The 23,247-nt window shown below is 36.1% G+C and overlaps 2 protein-coding genes across 3 annotated transcripts in view; one reads left to right on the top strand and one right to left on the bottom strand.

Moving 5' to 3' along the window:
• Positions 1-3,286, top strand: part of LOC136031161 (glycine receptor subunit alpha-2-like) — a 149,357-nt gene extending 146,071 nt beyond the window's left edge. The window contains exon 12 of one of the 2 annotated variants that reach the window (XM_065710497.1): positions 2,789-3,286. In XM_065710497.1, the coding sequence (XP_065566569.1) occupies positions 2,789-2,824 (36 nt within the window). In that variant the 3' untranslated portion in view covers positions 2,825-3,286. The remainder of the gene's footprint in view (positions 1-2,788) is intronic. The other variant, XM_065710498.1, reaches the window with a different exon arrangement.
• Positions 1,589-22,951, bottom strand: LOC136031162 (uncharacterized). Its single transcript, XM_065710500.1, has 3 exons — positions 22,752-22,951; positions 10,663-11,719; positions 1,589-2,225 (listed from the first exon to the last, which is right to left on the bottom strand). The coding sequence occupies exons 2-3, from the start codon at positions 11,458-11,460 to the stop codon at positions 1,905-1,907; spliced, it is 1,119 nt and encodes a 372-aa protein (XP_065566572.1). The 5' UTR covers positions 11,461-11,719; positions 22,752-22,951; the 3' UTR covers positions 1,589-1,904.
• Positions 22,952-23,247: the final 296 nt, after the last annotated feature.

The raw sequence follows: 23,247 nt of genomic DNA, 5'->3' as shown, positions 1-23,247 counted from the left end.
GAGCCATTTTTAAATAATTTGGACGAAATTGAAACTTTAGGGTAAAGAGCGAGGTGTCGAGGAAGTGGCAACCCCCTCATATACGTAATAATTTCCCTTCATTTCAAGTATTAGTGTTGCTGCTTACTTTCAGTTGAAAAAACTTGATTATTTTATTTAATTTCTGATTGTTTTTTAAATAACGCCAGGAAATTTGGCTCCATCTCCACAGAAAATCCCCCTCCCCAAGCAAATATTATCTGGATAATTCAATCCTGGTCAAAATTTACCCCGGACAATTATCCTTAACAACTCCACGCGTAAGACTGAGTCAGTAAAGAGGAAGCAAGACATAAAACGAACTTTGTTTAGGAATTCCGACAAACTCCCCCCGTATACAATTTCACCCCCTGGAAACCTCTCTCTCCTTGGAAAATTTTCCCCATTCACAATCCTCCCAGCAGAAAATTCGTCCTCCCCTCTCCACCCGAAAACTGTATGCAGGCTTCCCAATAACAAATGCTAGGCTGTAAGTAAACAATGGCAACTTTTATAACTTAGAGCTTCCCCAAGGGCCTGTTGGGGTCACGTTATTTTCCAAAACATAGTTATCAGGCCTTTCAACTATGCTAAACAAAATGGCTATCTCAGAATGTTGGTCAGATAATTTTGGGAAAAAAGTGGCGTGGGAGGGGGCCTGGTTGCCTTACAATTTTCCGGTCACTTAAAAAGCGCACTAGAACTTTTAATATCTGTTAGAATGAGCCCTCTTCCGATGCTCTAGGCCTACTGGGTCGATATGATCACCCCTGAGAAAAAAATAAGTAAACACACATCCGTGATCTTTTTTCTGGCAAAAAAAAAAATACAAAATTCGACATTTTGACGATAAGAGGTTGTTTGATACGCTGAATATGATGGTGTAATTTCCATTAAGATTCTATGACTTTCACGGGGTGTTTCCCCCCTTTTTTGAAAATCAAGCAAATTTTCTCAGACGCGTAGCCTTTCATGGGTACGAATAAACTTAATGAAACTTACATATTTGAAATCAGCATAAAAATCTAATTATTTTGATATGTCTACTGATATCGAAATTCCTTTTTTTGAGAGTTTCGGTTACTCCTTACTTACAGTTCGTTACCCCGAACAGTTTGATGTATGACATGGGCAAAAGGAGGTTTCAGCTGAGAATTCAAGCAGCTGGAAGACGTGGGAGGTTTTTATGGAAAGAGTCGTAAAATTTACATTATTGTTCTGATTGAAATAAAGATAAGGTTAGAATTTAGCTAAACTGAATTGAGGATCACCACTCTACATGTTCACCTGCCAAGAAGCGTGGTCAGCACAACGATGACGCGTCTTCACATTCATGGGGTACCTGACATCAACAGCCCCGCAAAGTTGTGTTCTCTCGAGGCCTTGCACCCTCTTATTGCCGGCCCCATTTCTAAAATTTATAGACTGATACGCTAAGAAAATCAACAAAATGCTTTTCAAAGTGTGACATTTTTCACCTGAATGCTTCTTCAATTTTGTACATTTTAACATGATGATGATAATTACAACGATCACGTGTTCTAAGATATTACAAAACTCGAGAGAACTATTCTAAATATGTATATGCTGTAATTCCATTTTTTGAACAAAATTTCAAAAAAAACAACCAGAAAATAAGCATGTTGATAATACTTGTTTGCATAACATATACCGGTCACGTTTTATCTTATATACAGAGTCCATGTTTGTGCAACTTTGGAATAAACGAAAGTCAAATACAGTATCTAACTAAAGCAAAGTTAACTGCGACAGTCTGTAAATAAAACACTCAATATTGTCTCGTTTTTATCAAATATTCCTTTTAAGAACAGCACAAATAAGGATGTTATTCCAAAAATTCTCCTCTTGTTTTAAATATACTTTTTTCACTTATTCAATGACAGACGATTTGTTAATACTTCATTCAGAAGTTGCTTTAAAGCTTGCTTTTCAGCTTCAAGGACATCAACTTTTCTTTGCAATACTTTATTTTCCAAATCTTTCTTTTCAAGCTGCTGATGTAATTCTTCTTCTCTTTTTTTTCTGTTCAGTCTTGATTTACGGGATGCAGCATTATTGCGTTCCCGACGCGCGAGCTCATTGGTAGGACTTGGCGTTGAGTGCCGAGAATCTATTGCCATTCCCTGGTAGCTGCCAGGTGTACTGCATCCACTTCTTTGTGGGCTAGGTTGATAACAATCAGGCCTCTAAAAAAAATAATTAAATTTAAATTAAAAGAGCACAAATAATTGAAAATAAATAATTAAAGATTCAAAACAGATGATATTATCGTTATTATCTTCACAAAGCATATTCTCTATCTTCATATTTAGTGGTTGTAATCGTCGGTGAAAAACGTGGTTTGAGTTGGAAGTGTAAAATAGAACAATATAATGTGAAAGCCAAAACCAGCGGCTACTATTTAATTTTCTTCAAGAGATCAGGCAGCATTGTGTTTCAGATTGAAATCATGAGCCCTTTGACTAAATAGAGACCTTTTTAATTGGGGGATGTAACGCTCTCCCCTATGTCGTATTTGCTTCTCATTTGATGAAACCACCCTGTATGTCTCATTTAGTCGCAACCTCTAGAGTGTGTGAAAACTTGAATTCTCAAGCATCTTCGATCCAAATGGAGAATTCCTGAAATCTTATCGCAATTTTGCGATAAGATAAAATGAATTTTATCATCCCATTATGATAAAATGAATTTTAAAGTGATTATTAAGATACTCAAAATCGACAAATTTATTAGATGCCCGTTTTTACAGTGCTTGCTGGCAGATCTGCCTAAGCGGTTTGATTAACTAATGGGACTCAGTGTCATAGCCGTATCATTAGAGGTGATATTGGTTTTTATGGACATCCCATCTTTTGAAGAAGAATTTGAAATAAAAGTTAACTTCTTTCAAAATCCAAAGAAAATCGCGACCTGCGTCAACTTCAGGCCCCCCTACAACCAGAGTTGGAAGACATTATTGCTGCCGCCAGTTACAGAGACGATTGGAGATTCTTCTTAGACGCATTGGGCGCGTTTGCGGGCACACGAAGATCTAAAGTAAGGGTATTTTAAAATATGTCAAACGTGGTTAAATGCGTTAAGATTTCTGTATTAAAGGACTAATATAATAAGATTTCCTCTGTTGCTCTATGAATGTTCAAAAACTCGGTCGAATACAAACGTATGTGTTAATGGGCCAGAGAGATCCCAAATGATTTTGTCTTTATATTTTGTGTTTTCAAATTGCAGCCATTTTTGCCAAAACTATGGTCTCGGTTGCATGCACGGATACTCGTAGAGGTGAGGCAACTAGAGTAGGACTGTAATAGAAAGTTTCGAATGCGTCAAATCTATTAGGACTCGATCACGAATACTTCATGGCTACATATTCTTTTTTCTAATTGTTCATATACTATCACCGTCAGGGTTTCTCGTGAGTCAATCCATTTCTAAGGACGAACGAAACAAATGGTCGCTTAACTTTTTTGAACGATTCAATTTTTTTGTACAGCCAACTCTGTTACAGAGGGGTTCCAGATGGCTTTTTTTTTATATTTGCGTTTTCAAATTGCAGCCATTTTCTTCCCGGAACTATAGTCATTTATTCATTTGTAGATGTTTATGCCAATTACTATGTTATGTTTCAAGCCAGCCACCAGAAAGGTAAAAAAGAAGAGATAATTCTTATTTTATGGAATCTTCCGGATAGTTTTTCAAGTAATTTATTCCTGAAATTTCCAATGGAACACACAAGGACATATTTTGAAGGAGACTTAACGAAGTCTACAATTTTGATAATATTTTGCTCAAAAAAGGAAATCAGTGCATGAATTTTGGATGTTTGTAGGTTATAGCTATTAATTTGCAACTATACAGTGATTCCACATAGTTAACATGTTCCTTAATCATATTTCAATAATAAAAAACGAGTTTTTGTAGCTGAAAGTAAGGAGCGACATCAAAACTAAAAAAAGAACAGAAATTAATCCGTATATGAAAGGGGCTGTTCCCTCCTCAACGTCCTGCTCTTTAGGCTAAAGTTTAACTCTTTCTCTCAAATTTACTTTTTAAAACAGTAAAAAACTTTAGTGTAAAGAGCGGGGCGTTGAGGAGGGAACAACCCTTTTCATATACGGATTAATTTCTGTTCTTTTAAGTTTTAATGTTGCTCCTTACTTTCAGTTTAAAAAAATGTTTTTTTTTTATTTAGTTTCTGAATGTTTTGAATTAATGCACGTTTTGATTTTGGCTCCCCGCACATGAATGTTCAAAACAAAATTTGCATATTAATTTTTTTCGGCTAAATGGCTTTCTCTTAGTTTTGATCGGACGATTTTGAGAAAAAAGGGGTGGGGAAGGAGGCCTAGTTGCCCTTCAATCTTTGGTTACTTAAAAAGGCAACTAGAACTTTTAAATTTTACGAAGACTTTTATTATTAAAAATATACGTAACTTACAAATTACCTTACGTAACGAACTTCTATATTCGTATTATTTTTATTACGTATATGAGGGGTTTGCTCACTCTTTAATACCTTGCTCTTTACATTAAAGCTTAAATTTTGTCCCAATTCTTTAAGAATGGCCCCTGAATCACAAAGACCGTAGAATAAATAGTTGAAATTACTGAAAATACTTTAGCGTAAAGAGCAGGTATTTAGGAGGAGATGAACCCCTCATATGCATAATAATTTCTGTTCGTTTTGTTTTAATGCTGCTCCTTACTTTCAGTTGAAAAAACTTTTTCATATTGATTTTTTCATTGTTTTTGTTTTTCATAATGCTAGAAAATCCTGTGCCCCTTCATGGAAATTCTCTTCTCCTATGATAAATTCCTCCATGGAAAGATCCAAAGATCCTCCCACGTAACCCCCTCCCCTCAACCCTCTCCCTAACCAGGAAAACAATTCCCCTGAAAACTTCCCACTAACTATTATTATATGTAAACACTGGTCAAAGTTTGTAACTTGCAGTCCCTCCCCCGGGGACTGTGAGGAAGTAAACCGTTCCCAAAGACATAAGTATTAGATTTTTTGACTATGCTGAACAAAATGGCTACATCAAAATTTTGATCCGTTGACTTTGGGAAAAAATGAGCGTGGGGGGGGGGGGGTCTAAGTGCCCTCCAATTTTTTTGGTCACTTAAAAAGGAACTAGAACTTTTGAAAATTATACAGTAGGGTTCTCTGATACGTTGAATGCGATGGTGTGACTTTCATTGAGATTCTATGACTTTTATGGTGTGTTTTCCCCTATTTTCCAAAATAGGGCAAATTTTCTCAGGCTCGTAACTTTTGATAAGTAAGACTAAATTTAGTAAAACTTATATATTTAAAATCAGCATAAAAATCCACTTCTTTTGATTATAGCATCAAAATTCCATTTTTAGAGTTTCGTTTACTATTGAGCCGGGTCCCTCCTTACTACAGTTCGTTACCACGAACTGTTTGATACGAGCAGACCGTGACCTCTAAGTGAGTGTGAATGAATGTATAAAACAATATAATAAAGCTATTATGATTTACAACCCATGAATTGTGAGATAATTTATATAGCATTTATTTTTAAACAGGAAACAATATCCTTAAGATTTGGCCTTTTTCCTAAATTCTATAACTGCAATAAAAAAGAAGTTTAATAACTTAAAAATTTCTTGGTTTATAGTCTCTCTGCGTTTCAGCTAGATATTATGAAAACTGCATCTTAGAATTAAACTTGATAGTATAGTCTTACTATGCATAGGACTGGTAATGAGTGACAAGAATTTGTATTTCGGACGCCACATGTATGACTACTTTTCTTCTAGCCAAAGTTTGGTTACGTCAATCAAGTCTATTTTAAAGTTATGCAAAGCAGTGTCTGGCCATATTTTTCTGATGTAGTTGGCCAGCTAAAGATAAAATCAAAAACAAATTAATTCAAGTCTTTAGAAGGCTGGGCTGAAGGCGAACCTTCATTGGTCACTCATTTTGTGCTACTTGGTCAACTTCATTTAAAACACACAACCTGAAGCATGAATTTGTTAGCGTGTACACCTGAAGGGCATGGATATGCAAACCAGAAACACCAGTTCCTATTATTAGTCAAGTGTGGCTTTTCACTAATAAGCGTTGAAAAAGACACTGTCCTGTTGCCCAAAGGTAGCAAGAGAGGTAGAAACCTCTCTTGCTACCTTTGTTAGAAGTTTGCCTTTTTTTACTGTGTTGATTCAGCAAAGTTTAAGAGTAACTAAACTCAAGTCCGAGGTGTATTGTAGCCTAAAGTGCAGAGACCTTAGGGACATGTCAGTGAACGTAAATTAAATAAAATCATAGTAACTAGGGCTACCATACTTTTAGGATTCAACCAACTATTTCCGATCATAAAAGTACTATCAAATGACAAAAAGTAATATCTACGAAAACATGTGCGCATGCGTACTTCATACAACATATGCATTACTAAATACTGTAGCAGTCTGATTAGCACTGTTGATCATATACCCCATTCCTTTCTCATAACACTCTTTTTTTTCTATGTTCCATAAATTTATAGCCCTTTCCTTATCAGACAGCTAAAATTATGACAGAAAACCTTTAATAATTGCAACAGCAAAACTTAAAATTTCACCTTCATTAATGGAGTGCAAATCACGAAAGGGAATATCATCCTTACAAATCATGCTTTCTTTCTATTCCCCCATGTTAAGACTTCTGGGACCTATGCCAATGCAAAAAAAAATAACAAGAGCTAAGAGCTCATATGGCACTTGTCGCGAGGCAAGAAGAGCTAAGAGCCAAGAGTTCATATGGTATGAGCTCTAACAAAGTTCTAAGAATCAATAGACTGATTTAAAAAGGAAAATCAGAGGCTGAATGCTGGTCGGGATTTAAAATAAGAGCTCTGAGTCACGATGTCCTTCTAAATATCAAAATTCATTAAGATCCGATCACCCACTCGTAAGTTATAAATACCTCATTTTTTCTAATTTTTCCTCTCCCTTTAGCCCCCCAGATGGTCGAATCTGGGAAAACGACTTTATCAAGTCGACTTGTGCAGCTCCCTGACATGCCTACCAATTTTCATCGTCATAGCACGTCCAGATGCACCAAACTCGCCAAATCACTGAACCCCCCTCCCTCTAACTCCCCCAAAGAGATCGAATCCAGTAGGGTTACGTCAATCACGTATCAAGGACATTTGCTTATTCTATCCACCAAGCTTCATCCCGATTCCTCCACTCCAAGTGTTTTCCAAGATTTCCCCCTCCAACTCCCCCCAATGTCAAAAGATCTGGTCGGGATTTGAAATAAGAGCTCTGAGACATGAATTCCTTCAAAATATCAAATTTCATTAAGATCCGATCACCTATTCGTAAGATAAAAATACCACAATTTTTACGTTTTCCAAGAATTCCGGTTTCCCCCTCCAGCTCCCCCCAATGTCACAGGATCTGGTTGGAATTTAAAAATAGAGCTTTAAAGCACAAAATCCTTCTAAATATCAAATTTCATTCAGATCTGGTCACCCTTTCGTATGTTACAAATACCTTAATTTTCAAAATCCCCCCCCACTCCACCAAAGAGAGCAGATCCGGTCCGGTTACGTCAGTCACGTATTTTAGACAGGTTTTTAGTCTTCCTATCCAGTTTCATCCTGATCTCTGCGCTTTATTATTTTCTAAGATTTCTGGTCCCCTCCAACTGCCCCCCCAATGACTCTGGATCCGGTTGAGATTTAAAATAAGAGATCTGAATTACGAGGTCCTTCTAAATATGAAGTTTCATGAAGATCTGATCACTCCCTCGTAAGTTAAAAATATGTCATTTTTTCTAATTTTTCAGGATTAACCCCCCCCCCAATTGAGCGGATCCGTTCCATTTATATAAATCACGCATCTAAGACTTTTGCTTATTTTTCCTACCAAGTTTCATCCCGATCCCTCCACTCTAAGTGTTTTCAAAGATTTTAGGTTTCCCCCTCCCAAATCCCCCCATGTCACAAGATCCGGTCGGGATTTAAAATAACAGCTCTGAGGCACGATATTCTTCCAAACATTAAATTTCATTAAGATGTGATCAACGGTTCGTAAGTTAAAAATACTTCAATTTCTTTTATTTTTTCCGAATTAACGGGCCCCCACTCTCCCCCGATGGTCAAATCGGGAAAATGACTATTTCTAGTTTAATCTGGTCTGGTCCCTGATACGCCTGCCAAATTTCATCGTCCTAGCTTACCTGGAAATGCCTAAAGTAGCAAAACCAGGACCGACAGACAGACAGACCGACAGACAGACAGACCGACAGACAGACAGACCGACAGACAGACAGACGGACAGAATTTGCGATTGCTATATGTCACTTGGTTAATGCCAAGTGTCATAAAAAGGCGTAAAAGTAAATTTCAATATCTAAGCTAGCTTAAAAAAATTTAGGTGAATCATGGCGTAATATTACCGCTGATTACTAAAATCTGTTATTTAAGCTAATTTTTAGAGTAGATATAAATTTTAGTGTTAAAATCAATGATTTTTAATGCAAAACATAATTTAGTTCTTGAATTACAGCTTCAACAGTTTTTGCTAAATCTGAGCCCCTTGCTTGTCCAGGCACTACGGAAATACTCTTACTAAACCATACACTTTTTCCATTTTTTTTTCTATTGTATGTTTACACCCTTATATTTAAAAATGTAAATGTATGTGTCTACGTGGAATAATGGTAGCTTAGAAAGTAAATACGGAAGTAACTATTTTGAAGCAAAAAAAAGTGCTAAAAACAAACTAAATATAATGGTGACAAAATTGATAGTAGAATATCTAAATGCAGGACCTTTTAGCACAATGAGGTCGTTTTGTTGATAAAAGAAATCATTTTGTAACAGATCTGACTATCTCATATACTCGATTAAAACTTGTTCTTAGGAATAAAACTAGTTGTTAGTCCGGTATGTTTTTACTCTTGTTTTTACAAAAATGGCGTAAGTCAGAGAAGAGCCATAAGGGTACCGATAGGTATTCGGAACTCAAATCCATGATACAGTATGAGGATTAATGAAGATAAAAGCGTGGCTATTTCTAGAAATTTGATTACATTGAAATTACATGGAAGAAGACAGTGGGTTTTTAGGAACATGTGATAAGGTCTATGCAGCGTTCCAACGAAGGTTACTTAAGTCAATTCACATTACTTACGGGGGGAGTCAAAAACCACAAGCAATGGTCTGCAAGATCCTTATAGAACAGTCGTGTGTATGTGAACACAAATTACATATATTTTAGAGGTCCTGCAACATGAACACACGTCAAAATGATGTGAATTGAGTTGTGACTTGATCATAGGGACAAGAACCCTGGTTTTCTGAATAAAATACAAAAGAATATTCCTACGAGGTCACGTGGACTTTTTGCACAGGCAAGTTTCAATTTTAGTTCCACAGCAACCAAATTGCATGAAGAATCTTCTGGAGCCAAGTGAAGGATGGAAGTCGCTAAAGTGCAGAGCACAAGACATACCTGCATGTATTTAATAGCACCTTCAATGCACCCACACTGGAGCGAAAGTGAATGAAATTCTGTAATAATTGGTCTTTCTTGCAAGTCATTTCTATGAACATGTATGTCTTTGTTACAGGTTGCAAGTAAGATAAACAAATTTATGGGCATATATTCTGTAACTGGTCCTGTTTTAGAAAGAAATGCTTTGATAACTTAGGACCCAATGCTTTTTTCACAATAATAACACAACTTATCACATATTTTTAACTTTTATTCGACCTAGTCCCTAAAAGAGTTGGACATATCTACTCTAGTTCTACTGTAATAAGCGGTAACGAAACGGCATTAGAAAAGGAGATTCACTAGTATGAATGTTTTAATATTGTTTTATTTTTTTTTTGTCAACAATAAGAATTGCTTATAAAACACAATTAGAATGTGAAACATATTTTGGGTTCTTCTTAAACAACAGCAATAATTTATGCTATGATGTACACGTACAAATAACAATTTAATAAGATTAAACTACACTGAAAACCGAAATATCCAGAGATTTTGTCATTGTTTCACTGTCTAACAAAAATCCCTATTAAACTGCTATTCATACGTCATGGGAAGGCAGTGTGGTCTTCGAAAATACCTAGTTTATTCTAATTCCAAAGAGTTCTTCATTTTCCGTACATAATGAAAATTGTATACAAAAATCTAAAAGAATCAACCCTAGGCTAGGTATTTTTAGTCAACGATCTTCCATAACATTATTTACAAAAAAGAAGTAGCAACTCTGTTTACAATATTTTGCTCGTGACCCGGTTTTCTGTGCATTTCATGTTTCTTAGGTGAAAGGTAAGAGTATTAATGTGTAATATATCACCATTTCACAATCAGGAAAATACATTTCAATTCTAATTGGTTGTTCGTTTTCAAACGTCTACTTGATTTAAATTCAAGGAAATAACAACCATGGCAATCAACTTATTCGAGAATAGTAGCTCAAACTTGGAAATACATTGTGATGAAGAAGCTAGTGCAACATTGAATAAAGCCAAAATAAAAATCCTTGTATCTTGTTTTGGGATTTGTATTGCACTACGTGTATTTTTTTATAACTGGCAAGCATTGTTCTTAATGCTGTTTACATCAACAAATTAATTAATAAAAAACGATTACCTCACTGTCTGAAGACGCTCGAGTTTCAGATTCTGAATCAAGGACAAGATTTATAACATCCGGTGTTGAGATTGCACTTCTATTTTTTAAAAATTTCGCAATTTCTAAATCCAGCTTAAGTTGCTTCAATGGAGATTGAACATTGCAATCACTTGACGACCTTTTAGCTGTCCTTGAACATGAGCTGTCCCTACTCCCAGGGTTCGACCAGTCAGTGCTCAAACTTTCTCTCCTAGAGCAAATTCTTCTCCCGACAGGCCTACAGGTCTCATACTCGAGAGTCGTCACTGTTACAGGTCTTTCTATAATTAGATCCGGTAATTCATCTTCGTATTTCACAGAATCGGGAGTATTTACGCCGCTTTTTATTTTCTGCTGCGTGGAAAAGAACGGATTTCTTTGACGAGCCTGTTTACAGTCAAAAACAGGAGTCTCACTTGTAAGGTATTTTAAAAGCAGTGAACTGCTTTGAATTGGAGCGTTTTCAATAGGCTCCAGACCTAGATCACCCATATTAATTGTTGAAAGCGTGTAGTCATTTCTAAAGTTGTTCTTTTCTACAGTAGGATCACTATGTGCTAGAATCGATGAAGTGCAGTTGCTTGCACACTGTGCCTCACTATTCTCGGCACTGATTTCCTTCCCTATGACTTCAAGGACATCATCTAAATTTATTTCAAACGTGTCACCTTCAAACGCAAAAGAACCACTGAAATTCCGGATTTCAGTTGGATTCAATATTTCACTCATATTCTTATTTTCGTTACTGAAGAAACCAAAGTCTGTATACATATTCATATTAAAAGATAAAGTAGCTTCAAACAAACTTTTTTTTAATTATAGTCTAAAAGATTCAGTTCAGAAAAGGTCATCCACTGCACAGCTTGCTCCACTCTCCAATGCTGTTAGATGATAATCCTTTGAAGTTTTCAACAATTAGAAGAGAAATTGGAAAAGCTTTTGAAGTGCTAAATGGTCGAACGGAAGTATCATCAGGGTACCGACCGTCACCTAAATCTCTTGCTGACCCATAGAGTTGAGCCATCTTGAATATATTCTAAAAAAGAAGAAAAATCAAATTTGTAAAATATTTGAAATCATTGTATTTAGAAAGTTACTTGGCTCAAAACGAATTCATGAAGAATATGGCCTGTTCAGCAATCTGAAGCTATTACAAATTATTTACTGAAATTGATTAGCTGTTAATTCTGTTCCTTTTGTAGTTTTTTTAATGTTAGCTCTGAATTTTCTTTTTTTAGTTACTGCAAAAACTCATTAACATAAAGCGCGTTATATCAAATACGTAACCTAAACTAACTTAACCTTACCAAAACGCTAACTAAATATTTGATTAAAATATAGCTACAATGTAGTTTCCCAGCAAGCCGAAGCTAATTGTCTGGTATCAAACCTTGAAAATCGGGTAATGTCTTATGTTCGCGATACAAGTTCTGGAGTGTGTATTATATAACACATATGTACCAAAGAATATATATATTAGCGACTGTGCCACAAATTAGAATGTAAATATCTTTATTTTTTTCGCTTCGAAAGAAGCTGTTTAGACTTTTTGTGTGCTCAATTTTTTTTATAAATTTGAACGAAGATACTAGGCTTGAAACACAACGTCCAATAGGGAAACTTGGCTTCCAAATATCCAGATGTTATTAAACTACATAGGCACTAATTCCATGTGATGGAGAACACAAGCCGTATCAAAGCATTAAAGATAATTTTTTCCTAGCTTAGAAACAAGTTGTCTTAAAAACACGTGTAATCGCATATTTTAGCTCCGCCTATATTCTTCCATTTTTCAAACTTCCTTATTTAATACTTACTGAATCCTAATGCGTATAAACAGAATCAGTATTCGTATAAACTGGCAAAGAATTTTAAAGAATTTTATGTACCCTGTGGCAGTTGCTACAATGGCTACAACAAAGTGAAGAACAAACTACGGCCCCTAGCAACCGAAAGTTTAGAAACGCGTTTTGATCAAACTGTCTAGTGAGAAAAGTTTTCCTTCACAGCTGATTCAGGAATAGTAACTATGAATTAGCCTCATCTTAAGTTAAAAGTTTATTGCGAAAAAACGGAAATTTTGATTATGAGCTCTTAATCCCTCGCAAGTGACAGTGCATTAAAATGAAAAGTGAACCATTGGAAGTATCATGGATAAAAATCCTAACCCCAAGGTCCCTCTCCCCCATTTGAAAAAAGCAATCATATTTAAGCATGTGTATCAATGATGTGCATTTTTTTGTAAGCACTAGCGGAACACTAAAACGTCATAAAGAATTATTTAAAGATTCTATTTTAAAGACAACTCTTATATTTACGCTCTTTTTATAAATTGTTCTTGATGACACTACATCTTAAAGTGCATTATGGCACCAAAAATTACACTTTTTGGTACTATTTCTGGTGTTCAAAGGCCCGGAACTATTATAAATGTACCTTTAAATCTCCATGGTTGGGAACTCATAACCAGAGGTTTACAATCCCTCTTGTAAATATTCTCCCTTCCAGCCCTTCACTGTGTAAAACCTGAATACCAAGTTATAAAAAAAATAAAACGCCTAGTAACATTGTTAATTAGAGTAAAAAAAAAGTTAAGACAAAAACGATTTTTTGGGGATTTATGCAAGAACTTCAAAAGTTCATGAGGCCTAAAAGAAAAATTTTCATTCCCTCCCCAAAAATACTGCATAGCAGGGATATTTACAATCTTTTTTAAAAATTAATTCAGTCTTTTGGCGCTTAAAACTTGTACCCAAATATAATCTACAGGAATCTTATACGTAAATTCATGGTGTTGAAGTTTAGAGTCTCAGTCTCTGACGTTTAGATATCAATTTCGGTCTTGGCTAGAATCAAAAATTTTAACCTCTTATTTTACTTTTATAAAATAATTTTGAAAATGTGCTTGCCAGTACAGCAGTGGCGTCGTTTTTTGGGAGAAGGGGGCAGTTGCCCCTCAATAATTTGGAGAAAATACATTATATACCACATAACCCTTGACTCTACAGATGTCGACCCCTCTTACCCCCCCCCCAATAAGAATGCTGGAGCTACGCCTCTGCATTGCAGTGACTCGTCTGTTTTATTTATTTTGAGGTTGCTACAGGAGAATATGCTTAGTAAATGGGAGACCGTGTTACTTCGTAGCCAACATAAAAATAAATAAATAAATAAGCGAAACTGTCTCGTGAGAAAAATGCCATATTTTATCTCTTAAAGCTTTTAGCATATGTGGTATTTTTAAGACAGTAATACGGGATGTAACCTGTACCTCTCTTGAAAATTCTTTTATTCCTATCAAGCATTCTTAAACTACACACTAAAGCACTAAAATTTTAGCTTGACCAGAAAAGAAGAATTTTTTTCTTCAGAGGAGATTTGAAAATTTTGACAAGTATATTTTTTTTTACTCCAAATGGGTTGAAATTAAAAAAAAGTATGTGAACATGACACATTTATATTATGTTTTCATTCCTCAAAATCTGAAGCTCTATTTCAAGCATAAGTGGGCTTGTTCATTTTGGCTTCTCAGCCACCATCAAACATCAATCTTTTAAGGAAGATGCGCAAGTTCCTAAGTATGTCAAATTTCTTTCTTGTCAGATACATTATGCAACAAGTTCATTAAATTAGGCTTGACCCGAAGAAAAAGGCCTTAAGCGGATACCCGACATTAAAATGCACAGGCATGATTCTGTGAACTTAAGCAAACCGAAATCCAAGTATCAGAGAGGAGAGAATTTAATAACGGCTAATTAGCAATTTATGTTTTTTGACCAATTATCTATCTTATTTTGTTTTCGTGAATTGAAGCCCTGATAATGTGTTCTGAAAATAATAATATTCTTTAGCAAGGCCGTATACAGGGGGTGGGGTTGGGGTATTTTAACCCCCTCTCTGAAAGGTTTGTCCAACTCGTGAAAACGTAACAAAAAAGGAAAACGAACAAATTTTCAGTGTTTTTTTTGCAGCCTTTTTTGTAAACACCCCTCCCTAAAATACCCTAGATGCGGCCCTGTTCTGTAGACTTCTGCTTATTCCACGTGTCAACTAGCCTCAACCAGTTGAAACTTTTTTTTAAGTATTGTCAACACAACTCCTAGAAAGGTAATTATAAAAAAAAACCGTCTAATTGACAAAATTTACCGTTGTTTTCTCATTGAAACCTAAAAAGGATAAATTCATGCGGCATGAACTTGAATTAGTTTTAGTCAGTCGTTTGAACTGTATCTGACCGAAATTCTTGTTCCTTGGTCCTGAAAAATGGCCTCTGGTATCAATTCACAAGACTTTGTTTGGGGGGAAATACATTTCTGAAATTAGTTTTTGGAAAATTTATCGTTTTTCAATGGAAATGCCAAGAAAAGGGCATTTTACAATGAAAATTCTGCAAAAAATGTATTCTTTTAAAATTTAGGTGATAAAAATCTAAAGGGAGCAACTATTCCGTAAATGGCTATTCAAACTTCAAGCAGCTCATGACTGAAAATGATTAATATTTTGCATTCCTTCTTTTATTTAAGTTTTAGTTTTGCTTTTTACTGTGTCTTTTTATCCAAACCGTAACTATTGCACCAAAACCTGCCCAGTAGGCAAAAATCATGTAATATGAACAATCTCAGTCACCCACTTGCCCGCAAGTCTTGTAGAAATGGTCGGTCATAAATCTTTGAATCATTTTTGGGTCTCCAATTGCCTTCAAATAGCTCACAGAACTGATAGACTATTTGAATTACTCTTATTCCATGCTAGTGGCGTAGTTTTGGGGGATAGGGGGCAGTTTCCCCCCAAAAAAGTTCAGAGAAAAAATAATATATAGCCCATGCCGTTTGACTCTTCGGATGGAGCTCTTGCTCCCAATAAAAATGCTGGATCTACACTTCTGCTCTATGACTATCTACCTTAATTCTGCTCTAAGATGTTTTTTCAGACTACCATCAACAAGTGAAATTAATAATATTTATAAACCTCTGAAAGAGCTAAGCCAGTTTTACGTCTCACAGAGACTATCCGTCTTGGCTTTTTTTAATTAGCCATGGTTCTCAAGTCTTTTATCACTCCCACCAAGTTGATTACTCGAAAACCAACTTCGACCGATTCCGTATGCTTTACAATTAACAAATTGGTGGAAGTGATAAAAGACCTCAGACCCATGGCTATAGTAAATAATAAAAGTACCATCAGTAAAGGTAAAAGGTAGTGATTACAATCTTCTTGTTTTGCCCCTGAGAGTAGTAGACCTTTTCATTACCCATTCACTGCCACTAATTTTCAGTCACTGCCTAACCATTGGCTATTCTACCCAGCGTCTGACCATGAGGAGCAGCTTAGCCAACGCGATGAGATGTAATATATCAGTTTTCCAACTAAAACTGTACCACAAGAATTTAAATTGCACCGTTTGAACAGTAGGCTAAAAATTTGCCTCGCATCACATTGTGATGCTGACTGACAGTTATCAAATTTATTTTTCTCAGAAAAATGTCCAATGGCAATGGCAGGAAAAAAACAGAGGAGTGGTAATCTCTTTACTTGAAATATAAATAATACTTCTTTAGACCTTCTCAGCTAAAGGCAATAGCAACTGTATACCGCTAAAAGAACTTTAAACAAAGTTTTCAATAAAATTAAAACTACAGGTTCCCATGGCTTCATAACTAGGGCTACCAGTCTGCGCCCCCCCCCCCCCAACACCTCAGCTAAACGCAATAGCAACTGTAAACCGCTAAAAGAACTTTAGACAAAGGTTTCAGTAAAACTAAAACTACAGATTCCCATGGCTTCATAACCAGGGCTACCAGCCTTCCCCCCCCCCAACACCTTCTTAGATAAACGCAATAGCAACTGTAAACCGCTAAAAGAACTTTAGACAAAGGTTTCAGTAAAACTAAAACTACAGATTCCCATGGCTTCGTAACCAGGGCTACCAGCCTGCCCCCCCCCCCCCCAACACCTTCTCAGCTAAACGCAATAGCAACTGTAAACCGCTAAAAGAACTTTAGACAAAGGTTTCAGTAAAATTAAGACTGCAGTTTTAAAGCTACATTGACGTAGTAGTTAGTATTACCTGGGTTTACTAGGGGGAAAACGTCATTTTCTTGGGTATGACTAAGCAACAAATGGAGTGCAATTGTCTTCTGAATTTTATAAAAACAATTATAGACAAGAAATCCAGCCAGGAAATCTTCTCTTCCCTTATAGAAATCGCCCTAGAAAATTATCCCGGTTCCCTCTCCAAGGAAAATATTTTTTTTGGAAAATCTCCGCCGGCAGAAAATACCTTCGAAATTTTTCGATAAAATTGATTAAATCATCGATTCGAAAAACAGCGAATCAAGCCAAAATGTACTGTGAAATTTAAATTGTGCCAAAGAATTTCCAAATGTGCCGGATTGTAACAGGACCTCTAAATTGTGCCAAAACTGGTAAAATTGCACCTCATTGGCAACGCCGATGAGGAGGTGGATATGTGGAAAACGCTGCAAAGATTAGATGAACAGAAAGTAGACAGTACTACTTGAGGTGGGAGAGGTGATTCGAGGGAAAGGGGGCAGTGAACAAAACTCAGCTGTATCCATGCCCAGGACCACCAAACACTGGTCCGAATCTATTCCATTTAAACAGGAGGCAGCCTTATCATTTGGCTTAAAATCTCGTACAATATCAACAAGCACTGGCTAACAAACAAGGGGAAGGCTGAAGTAGCGCACAGAAGTCTCCAACCGAAGTTGACACGTGGAAAATACCCCAAAATTAACGCCTCGAAAATATCGCTTTGACTCTCTGCTATGGACTTGGTGCTATAGACTGAATATCTAGTAGGAAAATTATGGAAAAAAGAATATAAAAAATAAAAAAATACTTAACATAGGTCTATTCATGCCTAAAAATCAAAGTTTTTCCACAGTTTGTTTTGGCTTTTTTCAATTATTAAGACTTTAGTTGAATAAAATCTTTTTCTTACTGCTACACCAGATCACAAAAGGAAGGTGATTTTTATTTTTATTTTTTTTTTTTTTAACAAACAAGCCTAACCAAACAGTTGTAGTGCCCCATTCATCTACATCTGCTCATAGAGTAAAACAACAATCAAAATGGTGGCACAACCGTTATGTTCAATCCAGAGGCGCAATTTGAGGGGGGGGCAGGGGTTGGCAAATACACGCCCCAGGTTTTCCAGGGGGCCCAAGCTTCCACCAAAAAGGGTCCTTTGCCAGCCATAATAATAACACCATTTGCTATTAACCATTGTAGACTTTGAAAGCAGGTTAGATACATTATCTAATTCTCAAGTTCTGTCAAATGCCCGTTTCCTAGATGATTATATTTATATTATAAATTCTGAATATTTGCAGTAATTCCTCTAAGTTGATAGACTAAAATAGGTCAATTCCTGGCCTATCATTTCTTGATGGAATCGTTCCTTGTTATCTTCCAATTGCAATACAAAGAAGCAATTAAGCAAGCGACGAAATTGCTGTCTCAGCAACTCCATGCCGTTGCTGTTGACTTGGTTATTTCTCGATCGCGCACCCTGATTCAGGCCACAAGAAGCAAACTCACCAACCTGCGTTCAGATGCTTCATTTGTATCGCTTTTCAAGAAGGGTAAAGAGTTTGTAACAGAACTCAAAATTGAAGTACCTGCTGTGAATGGACCGGCGACTAGACCCTACTCTGTTGGTCAGAAAGGACGACCTTGAAGAATTCAAAAAATCACCAAGCATCGGAAGCAATTTGTGACAACTTTGACGCTAGGAAAGAATTTCATCGAATCTGGAAATTGGACTACTACTTTGGCGGATGAAATGAAGCAAGAATGCATCAAAACTTTTGACCGTCTACTAGCCGAATTTGACAGAAGATTCACAGATAACTTGCCAGTGCTGAGTACGCTCGAAGCATTGGATCCAAGCTCAACCAAGTTAATGGACACAGAGCTGCTCAAGCTTTTCTCTTTACGGCGAGCTGGATATTGACAGCATTCTTCTCGAATCTCAAGATGGTATTGCCAAGCGTTTCTGGCTCAATGAGGAGAAAAAGCTGGAAAACTTTCTAGACATTGTCGACCATCTTCAGGCATTACCAGTGGCTTACTCAGAAGTAATTAAAGTACTTCGTATTGCTGCCACACTTCCTGAGACAACAGCGAGCAATGAGCGTTTGTTTTCTAGCCTACAAATAGTGAAAAACTACCTGCGGTTTACAACAGAAGAAGATTGTCTCAGTTACCTCCTTTTGATATTTGCAGAGAACGATTTAGTAAAAATTTGGACTATAACCAGCTTGTTGACGATTTTGCAAAGATGAAAGCTCGACACTTCCCCTTGTTACTAGAATGTTGTTATATTTTTTTTCTTGTTATGTTTTTCCTTTTTGTAAATATATTTAATCTGAAAGATTTCTGCTTGAGAGACACTGAGATTTTGGTTACAACCCTCAGCATAACAATGAAGGTTACTTTCACCGACGTATTGTTTACTTAAATAAGAAAGTTTCTTGCAGAGAAATGCCAGCCTGTAGTCTGGTTGAATTTTCCACTTTCAGTTTAATCAATTAACCTCGTTGATTGTATTCTTTGTTGTTATAATCAATCTTAGAGGTCAGTGTGGCTGAGTTCCACATTTGGTTACAGTACATTTCCAAGCAACACACGGGTGCTGAAAATGTATTTTTACTTAGAATATTTGATCAATGTGCTGCCAAAACTCGGATTTTTCTTACGCGACATAGGATAGTCTAATTAGTCTGTGTTTGTAGGTAAGTAAGTTGACTAATAACTATTTAATCTTGAATAACTTATTATCATCCGCATTAATGCATAGCTTTGATTACGGCTTTAGGTTGTATTTGTCTTTTCCTATAGTAAACACTATATCTAGTTAATTTCTGCAGCACCCGACACGCCTACCGATTTTCATCGTGCTAGCACGCCCAGAAGCACCAAACTCGCCAAAACACTGAACCCCATCCCCTAACTCCCCCAAAGAGATCGGATACAGTCCGATTACGTGAATCACGTATCTACAACATTTACTTATTCTACCCACCAAGTTTCATCCCGATCTCTACACTCTGAGCGTTTTCCAAGATTTTTGGTTCCCTCCAACCCCAAAATGTTAACAGATCCGGTCGGGATTTGAAATAAGAGCTCTGAGACATGAGTTTCTTCTAAATATCAAATTTCATTAAGTTCCGGTCACCCGTTCTTAAGTTAAAAATGCCTCATTTTTTCTAATTTTTTAGAATTAACCCCCCCCCCCAACTCCCCCAAAGAGAGCGGATCCGTTCCGGTTATGTCAATCACGTATCTAGGACTTGTGCTTATTTTCCCCACCAAGTTTCATTGCGATCCCTCGACACTAAGCGTTTTCCAAGATTTTAGGTTTACCCCCAACTCCCCCCAATGTCACCGAATCTAGTGGGGATTTAAAATAAGAGCTCTAAGACACGATATCCTTCCAAACACTAAATTTCATTAAGATCCGATCACCCGTTCGTAAGTTAAAAATACCTCATTTTTTCAAATTTTTCCAATTTACCGTTCATCACTCCCCTCGTCCAAATGATCAAATTGGGGAAACGGCAATTTCTAATTTAATCTGTTCTGGTTCCTGATACGCCTGCCAAATTTCATCGTCCTAACTTACCTGGAAGTGCCTGAACTAGCAAAACCGGGACTGACAGACAGACCGACCGACCGACAGAATCGCTATATGTAACTTGGTAGATACCAAGTGCTATAAAAACCGATGTCATCATTTTCTAATACAGCCCTCAACATTTGCGACTTTACTGAGTTTTTTTTTCAAGCTATGTCAATTGCTTGATGTCAAATTGTTGCTCTATCTATTCATTAATCTCGATTGTTGACCAGCACAAAAAAGAAAGATCACATGGCAACAGAACATATTATTCATCCCGCTTTAAGCTCACATCGAGGGCTTGGCGGTTACCTATACTCCAGCAGATGGTGGCACCCTGCTAACTAAGCAGCCAGTGGTTATGCCCCAACTTTAAATCCAAACTATTCTAGTAGCCAGTATTTTCACTTCGAAGGAATCGCTCCTTTTCACGAGATTTCTAAGCCTTACAGTAACTATAATTCCTTGAAAGGGAGTAATTGATTATGCATGGTTTCAGATATTGCATTAGAGTAGGTTTCAGTTTCTTATAGTTTGGATTAAATATTAGGGATTTTCTGCGACTTAAAAAAGTCCCTCTCAATCTCGTAATGTCAAACAGTTTCCCAAATGAAGGAAAGGTTCAGCTTTGAAGACTTTATTTTTAATCTTTAAAATTATCTGAAGATGTTCTTTAATGAGCTGAAAACAATTCATACATCTCAAACTGGAATATTACTCAATATTACCCCGTCAAAAACGCTTGATCACCTCTCACCTCGACAGTTTTTCGCATCTTATAACGGCAACTATCCAATTGAGCAAAATTATGTAATAATAAAACCAGTCACACCTTATAGATAGATACTTTATTTCGTGATTAAACCAAAAGCAGGCATTTCATAGAAACAAAAAAAAAAACAAAAAAAACACTACAATAAGAAAAAATGGAGAAAAAGACTACACACTATCTAAAGGTCAAACTAAAAGTCAAGTCTCTTCATGCGGGATAAAAATCTGTTTACAATAGTCTGAACTCTAATATTTCTAATAATCAGCGTCAATGGAAACGGCACACTTATTTCTTATTCACTTAATTCGAACTCCATTACCATACGTGGTCTACAATAAACAGGGCAATCAAATAGAAGATGACTAAATGTTTCCATTAGACCGCACAAGCCCAATGGAGAGTCAGCTTTCCCGATCCTATTTAAAAAACAAAGCAATCTACTATGACCTGTAATAAGCTGTGTTAATCTACTATTTGGGGGAATTTTTGATGCAGAGATAAGGTGATCTTTATTTTCAAAAAAGTTAGCCGGCCATGTGCTAACAGAATTTTTAAACTCACAAACCATTTTGAATACAAAAACTCATTTAAGGATTTACGGTCAATATGAAAGGGCTGAAATGCAAAAAGGTTATTAAAAGAAGGACCCAAAAATTTTGTTATCAAAGAAAAATTGAGAAGAATTGTATATATCAACAAATAGCTAAAAATCTAAGCTATGCACCAATATGGTTACTATTAAAATTATCTAAGATCAAACACTTAAAATTATTAGTTTGACTTACCTACAAAGACCTCTTTTTGGAAATACCAATTCTCCTATTTTGATGAATATATACTTTCAGTGTTTCAGTTTTATTCACATATTAACATAAAGCTGGTTTTCTTCTGTTTCTAAAAATTTTACTTTTACTGCTTAATTGATCAATCATAAATATTATGATTAATTTGATCAATCATAAACATTAAATATATTTTTTTTATTTTCAATTGCTTGTCAAAAGAGAGACCACATTTTTAATTTAATCTGACAAATCATTGGTGAAAATTTCACCAAGAAGGCGGGACTCTTGTTACTACCCTCGCATTGCATCATGTTTTAGTAAAATGTGAGTGGTCCAAAAACCTGTCTCTATTTTTCCAGAATGCCAAAGAAGAGTGGTCTTTCCCAAAAAGAAGTATTTTAACCTAGATAGGTCAAGATTGATCCGGGCCTTCGTGAGGGGATTCGTTTTCAGTAAAAAGTGATTTTAATGATTTTTCAGACTAACAGATGAGATTGAGAGAAAAAAGGACTGGGGGGCGCTGCTAGCACCTCTGTTCTTGTATTGGTTGGAAAGACCTCACATGCAATTGCTTTAGGATGTTTATTGCTATTTCTAACTATGGAAACACTACTTTCGGCAACTATAAATTTTGAAAATCGGAAATTTTAACTGTTGAAATTCTATTTCCCCCTTTTTGAGGAGGGATTTAAACCCCACACACCCTACTTTTGCCTAAGCTAATTTTTAAAACCAAATTTCTACAAAAAACTACAATACGATGGTTTTTCGGACCGACCTTAGAGGGAGTCTCCTCTTATTTCGACTTAGGTATGATGGTATACTACCATAGAATGCAACATTCCTAGAAATATTGTCAAAAACAAACCTGTTTTGCCTATACAGTCTGACAAAAGATTTAAAATACACAGATATAAATTTGGTCGCTCCCTCGGTGCAAGAAAGTCCTCTTGCAAAAAATTAATTTGGAATAATTGCAAGATTCACAGCACTTCAAACACAATTATTGAATTTATTAGCTATATCTGTCCTCTTTAGAAAGTTTTTTGGAACTAGTTCTGTCTAGTTTCCAGAATTCTCCTTGGCTTCAGATTCTGATGCAAGTTTCGTAATTTAGAACATCCTTATCTGCGATTGGCTAGAGCTCCTAATGACGCCGCGTAAGGCCAATGAAAAATCAATAGTATACCGGTCTTGGGTTTTTCCAAAAAGTTAAAGTTATTTTTAAAAAACCTGATCTCTTAACTTTTTACCTGACAAGACAGTAAATGCCCGTGGCATTTATAACAAATGCCAAAAATAAAGCATTGTAATTTGCAGCTTCAAACAATCAAAGCTCTTTTCAACTAGAAAACTCATCATCA

Source organism: Artemia franciscana, chromosome 9 (genome assembly GCF_032884065.1).
Source record: "Artemia franciscana chromosome 9, ASM3288406v1, whole genome shotgun sequence".
In the NCBI taxonomy this organism is placed as follows: Eukaryota; Metazoa; Arthropoda; class Branchiopoda; order Anostraca; family Artemiidae; genus Artemia; species Artemia franciscana.
The sequence above is the reverse complement of the archived record's forward strand: the minus strand, read 5'-3'. Positions and strand labels throughout refer to the sequence as shown.